At 38.4% G+C, this 20,087-nt stretch overlaps 1 protein-coding gene across 17 annotated transcripts in view; it reads right to left on the minus strand.

The window, feature by feature from the left end:
* The window catches only part of LOC141755836 (uncharacterized), a 49,436-nt gene that overhangs the window by 6,588 nt on the left and 22,761 nt on the right, over positions 1-20,087 (minus strand). For 2 of the 17 annotated variants that reach the window (XM_074615098.1, XM_074615089.1), the window contains 28 exons: positions 19,145-19,309; positions 18,750-18,983; positions 18,351-18,413; positions 18,061-18,099; positions 17,857-17,898; positions 17,693-17,761; positions 17,462-17,503; positions 16,206-16,253; positions 16,071-16,124; positions 15,908-15,955; positions 15,579-15,821; positions 13,115-13,162; positions 12,985-13,023; positions 12,827-12,862; positions 12,670-12,717; positions 12,531-12,581; positions 12,346-12,393; positions 12,102-12,152; positions 11,869-11,901; positions 11,656-11,703; positions 10,944-10,991; positions 10,784-10,816; positions 10,440-10,487; positions 10,212-10,352; positions 8,653-8,688; positions 8,524-8,550; positions 7,528-7,548; positions 3,233-3,277 (listed from right to left, as the gene is read on the minus strand). In XM_074615098.1, coding sequence (XP_074471199.1) covers positions 3,233-3,277; positions 7,528-7,548; positions 8,524-8,550; positions 8,653-8,688; positions 10,212-10,352; positions 10,440-10,487; positions 10,784-10,816; positions 10,944-10,991; positions 11,656-11,703; positions 11,869-11,901; positions 12,102-12,152; positions 12,346-12,393; positions 12,531-12,581; positions 12,670-12,717; positions 12,827-12,862; positions 12,985-13,023; positions 13,115-13,162; positions 15,579-15,821; positions 15,908-15,955; positions 16,071-16,124; positions 16,206-16,253; positions 17,462-17,503; positions 17,693-17,761; positions 17,857-17,898; positions 18,061-18,099; positions 18,351-18,413; positions 18,750-18,983; positions 19,145-19,309 — 1,848 coding nt within the window. Of the gene's footprint in view, positions 1-3,232; positions 3,278-7,514; positions 7,549-8,523; positions 8,551-8,652; positions 8,689-10,211; positions 10,353-10,439; positions 10,488-10,783; positions 10,817-10,943; positions 10,992-11,655; positions 11,704-11,868; positions 11,902-12,101; positions 12,153-12,345; positions 12,394-12,530; positions 12,582-12,669; positions 12,718-12,826; positions 12,863-12,984; positions 13,024-13,114; positions 13,163-15,578; positions 15,822-15,907; positions 15,956-16,070; positions 16,125-16,205; positions 16,254-17,461; positions 17,504-17,692; positions 17,762-17,856; positions 17,899-18,060; positions 18,100-18,350; positions 18,414-18,749; positions 18,984-19,144; positions 19,310-20,087 lie in introns of all 17 variants that reach the window. The other 15 variants (XM_074615090.1, XM_074615091.1, XM_074615093.1 and 12 more) reach the window with 15 other exon arrangements.

Raw genomic sequence — 20,087 nt, forward strand, 5'->3', positions numbered from 1 at the left:
AGTAGTTCTCTAACAGCTCTAAACTGTTAGTAGTTCTCTAACAGCTCTAAAGTGTTAGTAGTTCTCTAGCAGCAGCTCTAAACTGTTAGTAGTTCTCTAACAGCTCTAAACTGTTAGTAGTTCTCTAACAGCTCTAAACTGTTAGTAGTTCTCTAGCAGCAGCTCTAAACTGTTAGTAGTTCTCTAACAGCTCTAAAGTGTTAGTAGTTCTCTAACAGCTCTAAACTGTTAGTAGTTCTCTAACAGCTCTAAAGTGTTAGTAGTTCTCTAACAGCTCTAAACTGTTAGTAGTTCTCTAACAGCTCTAAAGTGTTAGTAGTTCTCTAACAGCTCTAAAGTGTTAGTAGTTCTCTAGCAGCTCTAAACTGTTAGTAGTTCTCTAGCAGCAGCTCTAAACTGTTAGTAGTTCTCTAACAGCTCTAAAGTGTTAGTAGTTCTCTAACAGCTCTAAAGTGTTAGTAGTTCTCTAACAGCTCTAAACTGTTAGTAGTTCTCTAACAGCTCTAAAGTGTTAGTAGTTCTCTAACAGCTCTAAACTGTTAGTAGTTCTCTAACAGCTCTAAAGTGTTAGTAGTTCTCTAACAGCTCTAAACTGTTAGTAGTTCTCTAACAGCTCTAAAGTGTTAGTAGTTCTCTAACAGCTCTAAACTGTTAGTAGTTCTCTAACAGCTCTAAAGTGTTAGTAGTTCTCTAACAGCTCTAAAGTGTTAGTAGTTCTCTAACAGCTCTAAACTGTTAGTAGTTCTCTAACAGCTCTAAACTGTTAGTAGTTCTCTAACAGCTCTAAAGTGTTAGTAGTTCTCTAACAGCTCTAAACTGTTAGTTCTCTAGCAGCTCTAAACTGTTTGTAGTTCTCTAGCAGCTCTAAACTGTTAGTAGTTCTCTAGCAGCTCTAAACTGTTAGTAGTTCTCTAACAGCTCTAAACTGTTAGTAGTTCTCTAACAGCTCTAAACTGTTAGTAGTTCTCTAACAGCTCTAAAGTGTTAGTAGTTCTCTAACAGCTCTAAAGTGTTAGTAGTTCTCTAACAGCTCTAAAGTGTTAGTAGTTCTCTAACAGCTCTAAACTGTTAGTAGTTCTCTAACAGCTCTAAACTGTTAGTTCTCTAGCAGCTCTAAACTGTTAGTAGTTCTCTAGCAGCTCTAAACTGTTAGTAGTTCTCTAGCAGCTCTAAACTGTTAGTAGTTCTCTAGCAGCAGCTCTAAACTGTTAGTAGTTCTCTAACAGCTCTAAACTGTTAGTAGTTCTCTAACAGCTCTAAACTGTTAGTAGTTCTCTAACAGCTCTAAACTGTTAGTAGTTCTCTAACAGCAGCTCTAAACTGTTAGTAGTTCTCTAACAGCTCTAAACTGTTAGTAGTTCTCTAGCAGCTCTAAACTGTTAGTAGTTCTCTAACAGCTCTAAACTGTTAGTAGTTCTCTAGCAGCTCTAAACTGTTAGTAGTTCTCTAACAGCTCTAAACTGTTAGTAGTTCTCTAACAGCTCTAAACTGTTAGTAGTTCTCTAACAGCTCTAAACTGTTAGTAGTTCTCTAACAGCTCTAAACTGTTAGTAGTTCTCTAACAGCTCTAAACTGTTAGTAGTTCTCTAACAGCTCTAAAGTGTTAGTAGTTCTCTAACAGCTCTAAACTGTTAGTAGTTCTCTAACAGCTCTAAACTGTTAGTAGTTCTCTAGCAGCTCTAAACTGTTAGTAGTTCTCTAACAGCTCTAAAGTGTTAGTAGTTCTCTAACAGCTCTAAAGTGTTAGTAGTTCTCTAACAGCTCTAAACTGTTAGTAGTTCTCTAGCAGCTCTAAAGTGTCAGTAGTTCTCTAACAGCTCTAAACTGTTAGTAGTTCTCTAACAGCTCTAAACTGTTAGTAGTTCTCTAACAGCTCTAAACTGTTAGTAGTTCTCTAACAGCTCTAAACTGTTAGTAGTTCTCTAGCAGCAGCTCTAAACTGTTAGTAGTTCTCTAACAGCTCTAAACTGTTAGTAGTTCTCTAACAGCTCTAAACTGTTAGTAGTTCTCTAGCAGCAGCTCTAAACTGTTAGTAGTTCTCTAGCAGCTCTAAAGTGTTAGTAGTTCTCTAACAGCTCTAAACTGTTAGTAGTTCTCTAACAGCTCTAAACTGTTAGTAGTTCTCTAGCAGCAGCTCTAAACTGTTAGTAGTTCTCTAACAGCTCTAAACTGTTAGTAGTTCTCTAACAGCTCTAAACTGTTAGTAGTTCTCTAGCAGCAGCTCTAAACTGTTAGTAGTTCTCTAACAGCTCTAAACTGTTAGTAGTTCTCTAACAGCTCTAAAGTGTTAGTAGTTCTCTAGCAGCAGCTCTAAACTGTTAGTAGTTCTCTAACAGCTCTAAACTGTTAGTAGTTCTCTAACAGCTCTAAAGTGTTAGTAGTTCTCTAACAGCTCTAAACTGTTAGTAGTTCTCTAGCAGCAGCTCTAAACTGTTAATAGTTCTCTAACAGCTCTAAACTGTTAGTAGTTCTCTAACAGCTCTAAAGTGTTAGTAGTTCTCTAACAGCTCTAAAGTGTTAGTAGTTCTCTAACAGCTCTAAAGTGTTAATAGTTCTCTAACAGCTCTAAACTGTTAGTAGTTCTCTAACAGCTCTAAACTGTTAGTAGTTCTCTAGCAGCAGCTCTAAACTGTTAGTAGTTCTCTAACAGCTCTAAACTGTTAGTAGTTCTCTAACAGCTCTAAAGTGTTAGTAGTTCTCTAACAGCTCTAAACTGTTAGTAGTTCTCTAGCAGCAGCTCTAAACTGTTAATAGTTCTCTAACAGCTCTAAACTGTTAGTAGTTCTCTAACAGCTCTAAAGTGTTAGTAGTTCTCTAACAGCTCTAAACTGTTAGTAGTTCTCTAGCAGCAGCTCTAAACTGTTAATAGTTCTCTAACAGCTCTAAACTGTTAGTAGTTCTCTAACAGCTCTAAAGTGTTAGTAGTTCTCTAACAGCTCTAAAGTGTTAGTAGTTCTCTAGCAGCAGCTCTAAACTGTTAGTAGTTCTCTAACAGCTCTAAACTGTTAGTAGTTCTCTAACAGCTCTAAAGTGTTAGTAGTTCTCTAACAGCTCTAAACTGTTAGTAGTTCTCTAGCAGCAGCTCTAAACTGTTAATAGTTCTCTAACAGCTCTAAACTGTTAGTAGTTCTCTAACAGCTCTAAAGTGTTAGTAGTTCTCTAACAGCTCTAAAGTGTTAGTAGTTCTCTAACAGCTCTAAACTGTTAGTAGTTCTCTAGCAGCAGCTCGTACCTGGTTTCTTCTTCTCTGTGATGTTGTCGTCAGTCTGAGCCTCTTCTGGAGGAAACAGGATACATACGTTGTTATGGTATAAACAGTAATGTTGGTGTGTGAGTGTGAGTCAGTGTGTGAGAGACAGAAGACGAAGGACGACGTGCACGTCAATAATTTATTATATATAATATATTATATTATAACTATGATTAATGAAGCAGATCTGGTTCTTTCAAACACTGTAAACTAAAACACGGTGATTTTCTCTCATTAATGTGAATGTTGGTTTCATCATCAGACACTAAACAGACTGTTGGACTATGTGATGTTAGTGGGGGGGTGATACTCCACTGGATGACTCAATAAGAACACAACATTAATAACCCACTGGTTTTAGTGGGTTTAACTCTAATAACCCACTGGTTTTAATGGGTTTGACTCTAATAACCCACTGGTTTTAATGGGTTTAACACTAATAACCCACTGGTTTTAATGGGTTTAACACTAATAACCCACTGGTTTTAATGGGTTTAACTCTAATAACCCACTGGTTTTAATGGGTTTAACACTAATAACCCACTGGTTTTAATGGGTTTAACTCTAATAACCCACTGGTTTTAATGGGTTTAACTCTAATAACCCACTGGTTTTAATGGGTTTAACACTAATAACCCACTGGTTTTAATGGGTTTAACACTAATAACCCACTGGTTTTAATGGGTTTAACTCTAATAACCCACTGGTTTTAATGGGTTTAACTCTAATAACCCACTGGTTTTAATGGGTTTAACACTAATAACCCACTGGTTTTAATGGGTTTAACTCTAATAACCCACTGGTTTTAATGGGTTTAACTCTAATAACCCACTGGTTTTAATGGGTTTAACTCTAATAACCCACTGGTTTTAATGGGTTTAACTCTAATAACCCACTGGTTTTAATGGGTTTAACTCTAATAACCCACTGGTTTTAATGGGTTTAACACTAATAACCCACTGGTTTTAATGGGTTTAACTCTAATAACCCACTGGTTTTAATGGGTTTAACTCTAATAACCCACTGGTTTTAGTGGGTTTAACTCTAATAACCCACTGGTTTTAATGGGTTCAACACTAATAACCCACTGCTTTTAATGGGTTTAACTCTAATAACCCACTGGTTTTAATGGGTTTAACTCTAATAACCCACTGGTTTTAATGGGTTTAACTCTAATAACCCACTGGTTTTAGTGGGTTTAACTCTAATAACCCACTGGTTTTAATGGGTTTGACTCTAATAACCCACTGGTTTTAATGGGTTTAACTCTAATAACCCACTGGTTTTAGTGGGTTTAACTCTAATAACCCACTGGTTTTAATGGGTTTGACTCTAATAACCCACTGGTTTTAATGGGTTTAACACTAATAACCCACTGGTTTTAATGGGTTTGACTCTAATAACCCACTGGTTTTAATGGGTTTAACACTAATAACCCACTGGTTTTAATGGGTTTAACTCTAATAACCCACTGGTTTTAATGGGTTTGACTCTAATAACCCACTGGTTTTAATGGGTTTAACACTAATAACCCACTGGTTTTAATGGGTTTAACTCTAATAACCCACTGGTTTTAATGGGTTTAACACTAATAACTCACTGGTTTTAATGGGTTTGACTCTAATAACCCACTGGTTTTAATGGGTTTAACTCTAATAACCCACTGGTTTTAATGGGTTTAACACTAATAACCCACTGGTTTTAATGGGTTTAACACTAATAACCCACTGGTTTTAATGGGTTTAATGGGTTTTACACTAATAACCCACTGCTTTTAATGGGTTTAACACTAATAACCCACTGGTTTTAATGGGTTTAATGGGTTTTACACTAATAACCCACTGGTTTTAATGGGTTTAACACTAATAACCCACTGGTTTTAATGGGTTTAATGGGTTTTACACTAATAACCCACTGGTTTTAATGGGTTTAACTCTAATAACCCACTGGTTTTAGTGGGTTTAACTCTAATAACCCACTGGTTTTAATGGGTTTGACTCTAATAACCCACTGGTTTTAATGGGTTTAACACTAATAACCCACTGGTTTTAATGGGTTTGACTCTAATAACCCACTGGTTTTAATGGGTTTAACACTAATAACCCACTGGTTTTAATGGGTTTAACTCTAATAACCCACTGGTTTTAATGGGTTTGACTCTAATAACCCACTGGTTTTAATGGGTTTAACACTAATAACCCACTGGTTTTAATGGGTTTAACTCTAATAACCCACTGGTTTTAATGGGTTTAACACTAATAACTCACTGGTTTTAATGGGTTTGACTCTAATAACCCACTGGTTTTAATGGGTTTAACTCTAATAACCCACTGGTTTTAATGGGTTTAACACTAATAACCCACTGGTTTTAATGGGTTTAATGGGTTTAACACTAATAACCCACTGGTTTTAATGGGTTTAATGGGTTTTACACTAATAACCCACTGGTTTTAATGGGTTTAACACTAATAACCCACTGGTTTTAATGGGTTTAATGGGTTTTACACTAATAACCCACTGGTTTTAATGGGTTTAACACTAATAACCCACTGGTTTTAATGGGTTTAATGGGTTTTACACTAATAACCCACTGGTTTTAATGGGTTTAATGGGTTTAACACTAATAACCCACTGGTTTTAATGGGTTTAACACTAATAACCCACTGGTTTTAATGGGTTTAATGGGTTTTACACTAATAACCCACTGGTTTTAATGGGTTTAACTCTAATAACCCACTGGTTTTAATGGGTTTAACACTAATAACCCACTGGTTTTAATGGGTTTAACTCTAATAACCCACTGGTTTTAATGGGTTTAACTCTAATAACCCACTGGTTTTAATGGGTTTAACACTAATAACCCACTGGTTTTAATGGGTTTAACTCTAATAACCCACTGGTTTTAGTGGGTTTAACTCTAATAACCCACTGGTTTTAATGGGTTTGACTCTAATAACCCACTGGTTTTAATGGGTTTAACACTAATAACCCACTGGTTTTAATGGGTTTGACTCTAATAACCCACTGGTTTTAATGGGTTTAACACTAATAACCCACTGGTTTTAATGGGTTTAACTCTAATAACCCACTGGTTTTAATGGGTTTGACTCTAATAACCCACTGGTTTTAATGGGTTTAACACTAATAACCCACTGGTTTTAATGGGTTTAACTCTAATAACCCACTGGTTTTAATGGGTTTAACACTAATAACTCACTGGTTTTAATGGGTTTGACTCTAATAACCCACTGGTTTTAATGGGTTTAACTCTAATAACCCACTGGTTTTAATGGGTTTAACACTAATAACCCACTGGTTTTAATGGGTTTAACACTAATAACCCACTGGTTTTAATGGGTTTAACACTAATAACCCACTGGTTTTAATGGGTTTAATGGGTTTTACACTAATAACCCACTGGTTTTAATGGGTTTAACACCAATAACCCACTGGTTTTAATGGTTTTAATGGGTTTAACACTAATAACCCACTGGTTTTAATGGGTTTAACATTAATAACCCACTGGTTTTAATGGGTTTAACACTAATAACCCACTGGTTTTAATGGGTTTTACACTAATAACCCACTGGTTTTAATGGGTTTAACACTAATAACCCACTGGTTTTAATGGTTTGAATGGGTTTTACAATGATAACCAACTGGTTTTAATGGGTTTTACACTGATAACCCACTGGTTTTAATAGGTTTAACACTAATAACCCGCTGGTTTTAATGGGTTTAACACTAATAACCCACTGGTTTTAATGGGTTTAACACTAATAACCCACTGGTTTTAAAGGGTTTTACACTGATAACCCACTGGTTTTAATGGGTTTAACATTAATAACCCATTGGTTTGAATGGGTTTAACATTAATAACCCACTGGTTTTAATGGGTTTAACACTAATAACCCACTGGTTTTAATGGGTTTAACACTGATAACCCACTGGTTTTAATGGGTTTAACACTAATAACCCATTGGTTTGAATGGTTTTTACATTAATGACCCACTGGTTTTAATGGTTTTAATGGGTTTTATACTAATAACCCACTGGTTTTAATGGGTTTTACACTAATAACCCACCGGTTTTAATGGGCTTTACACTAATAACCCACTGGTTTTAATGGGTTTAACTCTAATAACCCATTGGTTTTAATGGGCTTTACACTAATAACCCACTGGTTTGAATGGGTTGTTAACGTCATTAAAGCAGGTTCTTATTGAGTGGAGCAGCAGGAAGATGGTGGAAATAGAGTGAATACCTTTAAGCTTTACCTGAAGCTCTGTTCCCATTCTCTATGAACAACAAGCACACGCCATCAAACATGGAGACAACCTCATCTCTACGTCATCCAGGTGAGTACTACAAGTTTCTCTCTTCATCCAGGAGGTTTAATCAGCTCTACTGACTGGGGGGGGACACAGCCGACCGTCTCCAACCAGGTCCAGCTACTCCCTCATCAATCCTCATCAGTCCTGCAGTAACACCTCCCCATCACCTGACCTGCCCCGCCCACCTGCTCACCTGCTCACCTGCTCACCTGTTTCCATTCCCCTCATCAGTCCTGCAGTATAAATACCGGCTCATTTCACTCATTCTCTGACAGATTCTCTACTCTGCTAACGCCCTTCTGACCCTCACCTGTCGTCTGATCTTCACCTGTCGTCTTACCCTCATCTGTCGTCTGACCCTCACCTGTCTTCTGACCCTCACCTGTCATCTGATCCTCACCTGTCTTCTGACCCTCACCTGTCGTCTGACCCTCACCTGTCTTCTGACCCTCACCTGTCTTCTGACCCTCACCTGTCTTCTGATCCTCACCTGTCTTCTGACCCTCACCTGTCGTGTGACCCTCACCTGTCTTCTGACCCTCACCTGTCTTCTGACCCTCACCTGTCTTCTGATTCTCACCTGTCTTCTGACCCTCACCTGTCGTCTGACCCTCACCTGTCTTCTGACCCTCACCTGTCTTCTGACCTTCACCTGTCTTCTGACCCTCACCTGTCTTCTGATCCTCACCTGTCTTCTGACCCTCACCTGTCTTCTGACCCTCACCTGTCTTCTGACCCTCACCTGTCTTCTGACCTTCACCTGTCGTCTGACCCTCACCTGTCGTCTGACCCTCACCTGTCTTCTGACATGAGTAAATATGAACTTTTATCTTAACCTGTTTTCTGACAACAATATTTCCTGTTGTTCAGTATACTGTAACTGATAACTGATAACTGATAACTGATAACTGATAACTGATAACTGACGTTCGTACTCACTGGCCTGTGAAGGTTGTTTCTCTTTATCTATAATGAGAGAATGACAGAAGAGAGAGAGAAAGTGATCGATGTCAAACGTCCACAGAAAACTTTCTCAACATTAGATCATCTCTGACTGTGAATCCAGACCTTGAGCTTCTTTGACAGATTTCTTCTCAGCTTTGCCTGAGAGAGAGAGAGAGGAGAGAGAGGAGAGAGAGAGAGAGAGAGAGAGGAGAGAGAGAGAGAGAGAGAGAGAGAGAGAGAGAGAGGAGAAAGAGAAACAGCTTTATTACATCCTGATAATAACTCTGTGTAATCGCGTTGAACATTTACCAGCAGTAACCAGTGTTAGTTACCTGGTTGAGACGGAGATCTGGCAGGTTTCTCCTCCTCCAGTAGTAACCAGTGACTAGTAGTAACCAGCATTTACCAGTAGTAACCAATAGTAACTATTGGTAACTAACAATAGTTAGTTACCTGGTTGAGACGGAGAGCTGGCAGGTTTCTCCTCCTCCAGTAGTAACCAGTAACTAGTAGTAACTAGTTACCAGTAGTAACCAGCAGCAACCAGTGTTAGTTACCTGGTTGAGACAGAGAGCTGGCAGGTTTCTCCTCCTCCAGTAGTAACCAGTAACTAGTAGTAACTAGTTACCAGTAGTAACCAGCAGCAACCAGTGTTAGTTACCTGGTTGAGACAGAGATCTGGCAGGTTTCTCCTCCTCCAGTAGTAACCAGTAACTAGTAGTAACCAGTAACTAGTAGTAACTAGTTACCAGTAGTAACCAGCAGCAACCAGTGTTAGTTACCTGGTTGAGACAGAGAGCTGGCAGGTTTCTCCTCCTCCAGTAGTAACCAGTAACTAGTAGTAACCAGTAACTAGTAGTAACTAGTTACCAGTAGTAACCAGCAGTAACCAGTGTTAGTTACCTGGTTGAGACAGAGAGCTGGCAGGTTTCTCCTCCTCCAGTAGTAACCAGTAACTAGTAGTAACTAGTTACCAGTAGTAACCAGCAGTAACCAGTGTTAGTTACCTGGTTGAGACGGAGATCTGGCAGGTTTCTCCTCCTCCAGTAGTAACCAGTGACTAGTAGTAACCAGCATTTACCAGTAGTAACCAATAGTAACTATTGGTAACTAACAATAGTTAGTTACCTGGTTGAGACGGAGAGCTGGCAGGTTTCTCCTCCTCCAGTAGTAACCAGTAACTAGTAGTAACTAGTTACCAGTAGTAACCAGCAGCAACCAGTGTTAGTTACCTGGTTGAGACAGAGAGCTGGCAGGTTTCTCCTCCTCCAGTAGTAACCAGTAACTAGTAGTAACTAGTTACCAGTAGTAACCAGCAGCAACCAGTGTTAGTTACCTGGTTGAGACAGAGATCTGGCAGGTTTCTCCTCCTCCAGTAGTAACCAGTAACTAGTAGTAACCAGTAACTAGTAGTAACTAGTTACCAGTAGTAACCAGCAGCAACCAGTGTTAGTTACCTGGTTGAGACAGAGAGCTGGCAGGTTTCTCCTCCTCCAGTAGTAACCAGTAACTAGTAGTAACCAGTAACTAGTAGTAACTAGTTACCAGTAGTAACCAGCAGTAACCAGTGTTAGTTACCTGGTTGAGACAGAGAGCTGGCAGGTTTCTCCTCCTCCAGTAGTAACCAGTAACTAGTAGTAACTAGTTACCAGTAGTAACCAGCAGTAACCAGTGTTAGTTACCTGGTTGAGACGGAGCTCTGGCAGGTTTCCCTTCCTTCGCCTCAGAGGTGACGTTTGTCTTCCTCACAGCTTCCAGTCTGGATCTCAGTCTGATGGGCTGTGGACGTGGTTCTGGTTCTGGTTCTGGTTCTGGTTCTGGTTCTGTTGAAGTTAATAGAGAAGATGATGCTCACGAGGAGTTTGTGCTGAACTGGATGATTGAAATGTTAAAAGTGTTCAGAGTCGAACCTTTCTGGGCTCTAGAAGTCTTCACTTTACTCCTGACCCCCGATTCTGCTGAGAGCAGCAAAAACACCTTAGTTAGTTGGTTGGTTGGTTGATTGGTTGGATGGTTAGTTGGTTGGTTGGTTGGTTGGTTAGTTGGTTAGTTAGTTAGTTAGTTAGTTGGTTAGTTTCCTTCATCTCTACAGTCACTGATATGAATGATTGACTTCAGTACTAGTTAACAACATGTTAGTTTCCATCAGTCACTGATATGAATGATTGACTTCAGTACTAGTTAATAACACGTTAGTCACTGATATGAATGATTGACTTCAGTACTAGTTAATAACCTGTCAGTGTGGAGTCACCTGATCTCCTCTTGTGTGGCGCTGCTGCAGCGTCTGGTTTCAGGAGGAAAGAGTCCTGGTTAGTGAACTGAATCAGTTGTTTTTATATTAGCTGCTTCTTCTGGATTAGTTATTAATTATTACACTTTCTATAACTCTCTCTGGCCTGGTCATGTTTTACCTTTCTTAGCAGCTGCAGCAGGTTTGGTTTTCTCTTTAACGGCTGGTTCTGTAAAAACAAAGATATGAAAACTCAAAGATATAAATAATACAGTCTTAAAGCCATTTAGACATTATCATTGTAGGGCTGTAAAAAATAGTTTGAAGCTGCTAAACTTCAGTCATAATGTTGACATTTTAATTCTAAATCAGCATTGGAATGCTTTGAAGGCAACTTTTCTTTTTGTCTATTCATTGTGTTTAAACCCGCCGTTTGGTGCAGATAAAGATCAGATTACACCGATATTATTAGTATTATACTAATATTATTAGTATTATACTGAGAGTCCAGTGGCGGCTGCGTAGGATTGTTTCTGACTCGTGTGATCCAAACATTTCCAATAAGTGTTGTAAAGTCTAAAATTATTGAATAAAACATGAATGTAATCATTTCCATAATGAAATATTCCGCTTCAGTCCATATTTGTTGGCGTTTAGCCTTTCAAAAACTACATTTTCTCTGCGGTCAAAAAACTGTTTGCTCTCCCGCTCGCCATCGCAAACAGAGGGAGGCAACACACCTGTATTAATAAAACAGCACCATAAATTACATTTATAGAACCATGATAACCATTTTTTGCGTGATGAGGTCATAAAATATGACGGCAAACGTTCGAAGCTTCGTTCAAAAACTTCAAGAAGGAAACTTTATATTCCACCTAAATGTTCATTACCTTTCTTAGCAGCTGCAGCAGGTTTGGTTTTCTCTTTAACGGCTTTCTCTGTAAAAACAAAGATATAAAATATAAATTAAAACAGTCTTAAATCCATGTTAACATTATGGTGATGACCTCTCAGTCTACTTGTATGTTAATAAGATCGTTTTCTAGTGTTTTGTTTTATTTATGTCAAGCAGAAACTTTACATTCTACCTAAATGTTCATTACCTTTCTTAGCAGCTGCAGCAGGTTTGGTTTTCTCTGTAAAAACAAAGATATAAAAACTCAAAGATATAAAATATAAATGAAAACAGTCTTAAAGCCATGTTAACATTATGGTGATGACGTCTCAGTGTACTTGTATGTTAATACTGTAACTTCCTATGAGATTGTTTTCTCTTGTTTTATTGTATTTATGTGAAGTACAGTACAAACTTTATATTCCACCAAATGTTCATTACCTTTCTTAGCAGCCACTGCAGGACTTTTGGTTTTCTCTTTTACAGCTTTCTCTGTAAAAACAAAAGCAACGGAATCAAAGATATGAAATATATAAATGAACAAAATATTAAAGCCGTTGTGTTGTTCAGTTGTTCATTTTCAGTCCGAAGTTTACGTCTTCTCATTCTCCAACACTGAAACTTTCTGAGAAACTTCTTTTCTCTTGTTTTATTTTATTTATGTGAGGTGGAAAATGTTCATTACCTTTCTTAGCAGCTACAGCAGGTTTGGTTTTCTCTTTTACAGTTTTCTCTGTAAAAATAAGAGCAACGGACTCAAAAAGATAAATATATATATACAGTATATATAAATGAACCCAATCTTAAAGACATTTTCACATTATTTATGTGAAGTAGAAACTTTATATTCCACCAAAATGTTCATTATACCTTTCTTAGCAGCTGCAGCAGGTTTGGTTTTCTCTTTTCTTGCTGTTGGTTCTGCAACATAAAAATATGAATAAGTTATATTAAATTAAAATGGATATTCTCCTCAAGAGAAGCTCAGTGAGTTCCAGAGTTTATTCACCTTTCTTTGCAGCAGCAGCTTTGGTTTTGTCTTTGGCAGCTGCAGCGTCTAGATTTGGAGAAATGAGTGTTGAGTTATGTTATTAATATCTTACTGAAGTGTGTGTAGATTTACTATCTGGATCATAATCATCTGTAACACTGAAAACATAAAGGACCTTTCTTTGTTGTCTGTCTGGCTGCTGCTGCTGTCTCTGAGGGGATAAATGAGTAATGAATTAATCCTGTGTCATAGCGTACATCACTGTTTAATGCTGCAGACGTGGTTATTTACGACAGATTAAACATTCAGTGGATCTGGAGACGCAGACGGTACCTTTTTCTGTTTCAGCAGCCTTGCTTTTCTTCTTTGCTGCTGGAAAATATCACATATTGATTATTGTTCACAGCAGTGATTAAGAGAAAGATAATTCTGTGAGTTTAACTATGAATTAAATAGTTTGTACCTTTCTTGGTGGAGGCAGCCTTCACTTCCTCCTCAACAGTCTCTGGTTCTTTAAGAGAGAAAACAGATTAGACAAGTCAACAAACTGAAGGTTTCTCTTTTATATTTCTTCAGCAAAAATACTTTATTACAGTTTGAAGTAACATTTTCAATCTGGTGAATATGTTGAATCAAAATTAAACTCATCATTTACTCTCCCTGACAGGTCAACTGTTTCTCATCTCAACCGAAATAAGTTGTAGTTTTGTTACCTAAACCTAAAGAAGTTGTAGTTTTGTTATCTAAACCTAAAGAAGTTGTAGTTTTGTTACCTAAACATAAAGAAGTTATAGTTTTGTTACCTAAACCTAAAGAAGTTGTAGTTTTGTTACCTAAACCTAAAGAAGTTGTAGTTGTGTTACCTAAACCTAAAGAAGTTATAGTGTTGTTACCTAAACCGAAATAAGTTGTAGTTTTGTTACCTAAACCTAAAGAAGTTGTAGTTTTGTTACCTAAACCGAAATAAGTTGTAGTTTTGTTACCTAAACCTAAAGAAGTTGTAGTTTTGTTACCTAAACCTAAAGAAGTTATAGTTTTGTTACATAAACTTAAAGAAGTTATAGTTTTGTTACCTAAACCTAAAGAAGTTGTAGTTTTGTTACCTAAACCGAAATAAGCTATAGTTTTGTTACCTAAACCTAAAAAAGTTGTAGTTTTGTTACCTAAACCGAAATAAGTTGTAGTTTTGTTACCTAAACCTAAAGAAGTTGTAGTTTTGTTACCTAAACCGAAATAAGTTGTAGTTTTGTTACCTAAACCTAAAGAAGTTGTAGTTTTGTTACCTAAACATAAAGAAGTTATAGTTTTGTTACCTAAACCTAAAGAAGTTGTAGTTTTGTTACCTAAACCTAAAGAAGTTGTAGTTGTGTTACCTAAACCTAAAGAAGTTATAGTGTTGTTACCTAAACCGAAATAAGTTGTAGTTTTGTTACCTAAACCTAAAGAAGTTGTAGTTTTGTTACCTAAACCGAAATAAGTTGTAGTTTTGTTACCTAAACCTAAAGAAGTTGTAGTTTTGTTACCTAAACCTAAAGAAGTTATAGTTTTGTTACATAAACTTAAAGAAGTTATAGTTTTGTTACCTAAACCTAAAGAAGTTGTAGTTTTGTTACCTAAACCGAAATAAGCTGTAGTTTTGTTACCTAAACCTAAAAAAGTTGTAGTTTTGTTACCTAAACCGAAATAAGTTGTAGTTTTGTTACCTAAACCTAAAGAAGTTGTAGTTTTGTTACCTAAACCGAAATAAGTTGTAGTTTTGTTACCTAAACCTAAAGAAGTTGTAGTTTTGTTACCTAAACCGAAATAAGTTGTAGTTTTGTTACCTAAACCTAAAGAAGTTGTAGTTTTGTTACATAAACTTAAAGAAGTTGTAGTTTTGTTACCTAAACCGAAATAAGTTGTAGTTTTGTTACCTAAACCTAAAAAAGTTGTAATTTTGTTACCTAAACCTAAAGAAGTTATAGTTTTGTTACCTAAACCTAAAGAAGTTGTAGTTTTGTTACCTAAACCTAAAAAAGTTGTAGTTTTGTTGCCTAAACCTAAAGAAGTTGTAGTTTTGTTACATAAACCTAAAGAAGTTATAGTTTTGTTACCTAAACCTAAAGAAGTTGTAGTTTTGTTACCTAAACCGAAATAAGTTGTAGTTTTGTTACCTAAACCTAAATAAGTTATAGTTTTGTTACCTAAACCTAAAAAAGTTGTAGTTTTGTTGCCTAAACCTAAAGAAGTTGTAGTTTTGTTACATAAACCTAAAGAAGTTATAGTTTTGTTACCTAAACCGAAATAAGTTGTAGTTTTGTTACCTAAACCTAAAAAAGTTGTAGTTTTGTTACCTAAACCTAAAGAAGGTGTAGTTTTGTTACATAAACCTAAAGAAGTTGTAGTTTTGTTACCTAAACCGAAATAAGTTGTAGTTTTGTTACCTAAACCTAAAAAAGTTGTAGTTTTGTTACCTAAACCTAAAGAAGTTATAGTTTTGTTACCTAAACCTAAAGAAGTTATAGTTTTGTTACCTAAACCTAAAGAAGTTGTAGTTTTGTTGCCTAAACTTATGAATTTGTAGTTTTGTTCATTTTTACAACATAATAGGTGTAGTAGGCGTAGTAGGCGTAGTAGGCCCCTACTGACCCACATGTATGGTGCTTATAGCGACTGATCTCGCCTATTTAATGGCCTGATAACAGGTGAATCAGGTGAATCAGGTGAATGAGGTGAATCAGGTGAATCAGGTGAACCAGGTGAACCAGGTGAATGAGGTGAATGAGGTGAAGCAGGTGAACCAGGTGAACCAGGTGAATGAGGTGAATGAGGTGAAGCAGGTGAACCAGGTGGAATGGGGGATAATAAATTAGTTCAGCCATATTGACTGGAAGCTTTGAATCTGTACGTACCGTATCAGAATATCAGAATAAATGGTGTGTTCTCACCGTGGACCGGAGCTCCAGCCGGCTGAGCTTCAGCAGCTGGACTCTGGATCTCAGGCTGGACTGGAGCCTCTCGCTCTGTGGCCTCTGGCTGTACTGGCTGTACTGGTTCTGCTTGGGGCTGCATCACTGGCTGCATGGGTTGATACGGTTGGTACTGGGCGTAGAGCGGCTGCTGATAAAGAGGCTGCAGCGGTGGAGCTCCGGGATGGACCGGGTGAGCATTCAGAACCGGAGCAGACGGAGCTGGAAACAAATATGTGTTTTATAGTCCAGCAACATCATTACTGATATTATATCAGTCATAGCTGATGTGACAACAGTGTGAGTACCTGACATGGTCGGAGGAGGGTACGGGTTGTCTGTGACCACGTGATGAACTGGAACATAAAGAGATATGTATATATATATATATATATATATATATATATATATATATATAGAAGCAGAAGAGTTATGAAGTCAGATATTTATTTCCTCTGCATGATAACTTACCGTACCAGCCAGGTGGGGACGGGCAGTAGACTGGAGCAGGACGGCATGGACCAACTGAAAATACATCCTCCAGGTTACTACATGAATATAATTATATATACATTCAATTCATAATGAATATAACAGCTATTATACCTTCATGTCCCGATTCTGGGACCTCCTCTTGTTTCTTCGTCTCTGTCTCTGTCAGAGAAAAAGAACCTGCTAAGTACAACAGACTGCTGCTACGTACAACAGACCGTTGCTACGTACAACAGACCGTTGCTACGTACAACAGACCGTTGCTACGTATAACAGACCGTTGCTACGTACAACAGACCGTTGCTACGTACAACAGACCGTTGCTACGTACAACAGACCGTTGCTACGTACAACAGACCGTTGCTACGTACAACAGACCGTTGCTACGTACAACAGACCGTTGCTACGTGTAACAGACCGTTGCTACGTACAACAGACCGTTGCTACGTACAACAGACCGTTGCTACGTACAACAGACCGTTGCTACGTACAACAGACCGTTGCTACGTACAACAGACCGTTGCTACGTGTAACAGACCGTTGCTACGTACAACAGACCGTTGCTACGTATAGCAGACCGTTGCTACGTATAACAGACCGTTGTTATGAATAACAGACCGTTGCTACGTGTAACAGACCGTTGCTACGTATAGCAGACCATTGTTATGAATAACAGACCGTTGCTACGTGTAACAGACCGTTGTTATGAATAACAGACCGTTGCTACGTATAGCAGACCGTTGTTATGAATAACAGACCGTTGCTACGTATAGCAGACCGTTGTTATGAATAACAGACCGTTGCTACGTATAGCAGACCGTTGCTACGTGTAACAGACCGTTGCTACGTGTAACAGACCGTTGCTACGTATAGCAGACCGTTGCTACGTATAGCAGACCGTTGCTACGTATAGCAGACCGTTGCTAGCCGTGTAATAAGCAGGATAATGTACAGCTAGCAGGTCATTGTTGTGAAATAAGCCCTTTCAGGGTGATGAGAGACGCTCAGCGTCGCCCTGTCAGGGTTCATTTCACAACGATGACCGGCTCGCTGTACATTATCCTTTATTGAAGAGTACATTATCCTTTATAGAAGAGTACATTATCCTTTATAGAAGAGTACATTATCCTTTATAGAAGAGTACATTATCCTTTATAGAAGAGTGTCATCCTGACTGTCTATACTTTAATATTACTACTATCTGAATGGAGGGTTGAAGGACTGTACAGATTGTAAAGTGATTTGTGATATTGGGCGATATAAACATATATATATATATATATATATATATATATACAATAGGAAACTTGTGTTGTGTCTAATCACAGATGAGTGACTGCGACTTATTAGCGGCTGAATCGTCCACTTACCTTTCCTGTCCGTCTTGGTGGGACTCTTTTCCACTCTCTTGGCTTTTTATTGGAATGAACAAGAGAAAACATCCCGTTAGTTTAAGCAACACTATTTATCAGTGTGAGGTTAAAGCTAGCTAGTTAAAGTTAGCTTAGCATAAAGACTGGAAACAGTTGATCGGCCTGATACTTCATGGACAGATGAGCTCCTGATTCACCGTTCCACGGCTGCAGTAAATGTGTGAATACCTCTGAGGAGAGCAGGAAGTCTCTTGATCCGCCGGATTTTTGGCTCCAGAGCTGCAATTCTGGGCAGAGCTGGAAGCAACACCATCCCATCATTTAACTCATCCCATCACAGTAAGAACAAGGATCACACCGGGTGTTCGCTATGTTTCAGTGTTCAGTGTTACCTTTCCGTTTTGGCTTGTCATCGGTCTTCACAGCTTCACGCTCTTAAAATCAAACAAAATGAAATTATTAGTTATTAGTTAATGTTTAGTTTTAGCTTAGAGAAGCAGGTTGATCAGAAACACTGAAACATCATCATCACCATACATTAGCTTTGTTTGTCTTTGGAGTTTAGTGTCAGAACCTTGTTCTTATCCGTACTGTACCTTTTCTCCTCCTCACAGCTGAAACTCTTCTAACAGCATCTGAAAACAGCAACATCAGATCACTGACATACAACTACGACCTGGAACAGCTTTATCAGAGAGATGTGTTATCTTTCACCAACACTCTTCTTTCATTCTCTCTGCTACTGTGAAAACGTTAAAGTGAAGCGCTACAGCTACCAAACAGCCTCTAAACTGACTCCACCTGAACCTTCAACCCTTAATGGAATAAAGTCACACCACCGACACTCTGCTCAAACAAAGACGTTCTTCACACGACAGTCTCAAACCTTTTCTGTCTGCTGTCTTGGTGGCGGTCTCTTTGACCTTTGCAGAGGTCATACAAGGACACACTGAAACCACAAAGCACACGGTCCAGGTGAGGTTACAGGTAAATGTGATGTATAACAGTCCAGGTGAGGTTACAGGTAAATGTGATGTATAACAGTCCAGGTGAGGTTACAGGTAAATGTGATGTATAACAGTCCAGGTGAGGTTACAGGTAAATGTGATGTATAACAGTCCAGGTGAGGTTACAGGTAAATGTGATGTATAACAGTCCAGGTGAGGTTACAGGTAAATGTGATGTATAACAGTCCAGGTGAGGTTACAGGTAAATGTGATGTATAACAGTCCAGGTGAGGTTACAGGTAAATGTGATGTATAACAGGTGTAACGGTCTCTCTGACCTGTGGGTTCAGTCTTTGGTGCTTCTTCCTCCTCAGGTTCAGGTATAGGTTTGATCACATCCACCATGGCCTTCTCCTCATCGTCGTCTTCATCGTCCTCCTCCTCTTCTCTGTCTTCAGGCTCGTCTACTGTTTTCTTTAGTCCAGCTGTCGGCTCTTCGTCCTCCCCCTCATCATCATCATCATCATCATCGTCGTCCTCCTCAGCGGCAGCAGGCTGAGCGGTGACTGAGGCTGAAAGCAGAAACAGACGTTTATATTCATGTGTCAGGTGACTGGTGACGTTGAACTGTAGTTTACTATTGACTTCATAAACACTGAATATGAATGAAATACACTTTAAGAGAAACTGTTAGATGATGTGTATGAAACGCAGCAGGTAGTGTGATAATCACCAACTGTTTCTGCTTCAGCATCCTCAGTCTTGTCTTCATCAGCAGCCTGTTTGACGTCCTCCGCATCCTCTTCCTCTTCCTCATCCTCCTCCTCATCCTCCTCCTCTTCCTCGTTTGCCTCAGTCTTTACCGCCTCCTCCTGGACAGTGAACGCTGCAGTGGCAGCTACAAACACACAGTCAGAGAGCAGAGAAGGAAAGAGATGAAACTCTGATGCTTTTTAACAACAGCTGCCATTTTGGACTGAAAAAGCATATTATTATTATTATTATTATTATTATTATTATTATTATTATTATTATATGGTCTGACCTGTACTTATTATCTGTACCTAAAGTCCACACAGAACTAGGTAAGATGGCCTTCTCCTGGAACACACTGGAAGCTCAGTTGAAACTGGAGTCTGATGACTTTTGATGAATTTAAAACATGAATGAAAGACCTGGAAGAGAGTCAGTCAGGAGCTGTCTGTGTTTCTGGATACTTTCACTTTAGCGTTGGCTTCCAACACTTGATTTGAATGTGTTTGTATGATATTATGCTATGTATTTATTCAGCATTTGTTTTATGTTGTGGCGTCTGAAGTTTGTTTGAATGCTGCTGTCTTGACCAGGTCTCTCTTACTAAAGAGATTCTTAATCTCAATGAGTACTCCTGTTGAAGTAATCCCTTTTTAAACTACATAAAAATGTGATAAACAAAGATAAAGTATTAATCCTATAACCCTGTGTTTATTACTGAAACAGCATACAACCATAGTGCTGCTGTATTTTCATTAGAGCCCCAGTGCTGTAACTCACAGCTCTAAGTGATGTAATGCAAACAAACTCCAGATCACCTCTCAGCTGCGTGGACAGGGATCTGTCTCTGACATAATGGATGTCGGGGAGGCAGCTAGAGCAGATGTATGGTAGATGTTGACAGAGACCAGTAGAAGTGGAGA

This window comes from Sebastes fasciatus, chromosome 18 (genome assembly GCF_043250625.1).
Source record: "Sebastes fasciatus isolate fSebFas1 chromosome 18, fSebFas1.pri, whole genome shotgun sequence".
Classification (NCBI taxonomy): domain Eukaryota; kingdom Metazoa; phylum Chordata; class Actinopteri; order Perciformes; family Sebastidae; genus Sebastes; species Sebastes fasciatus.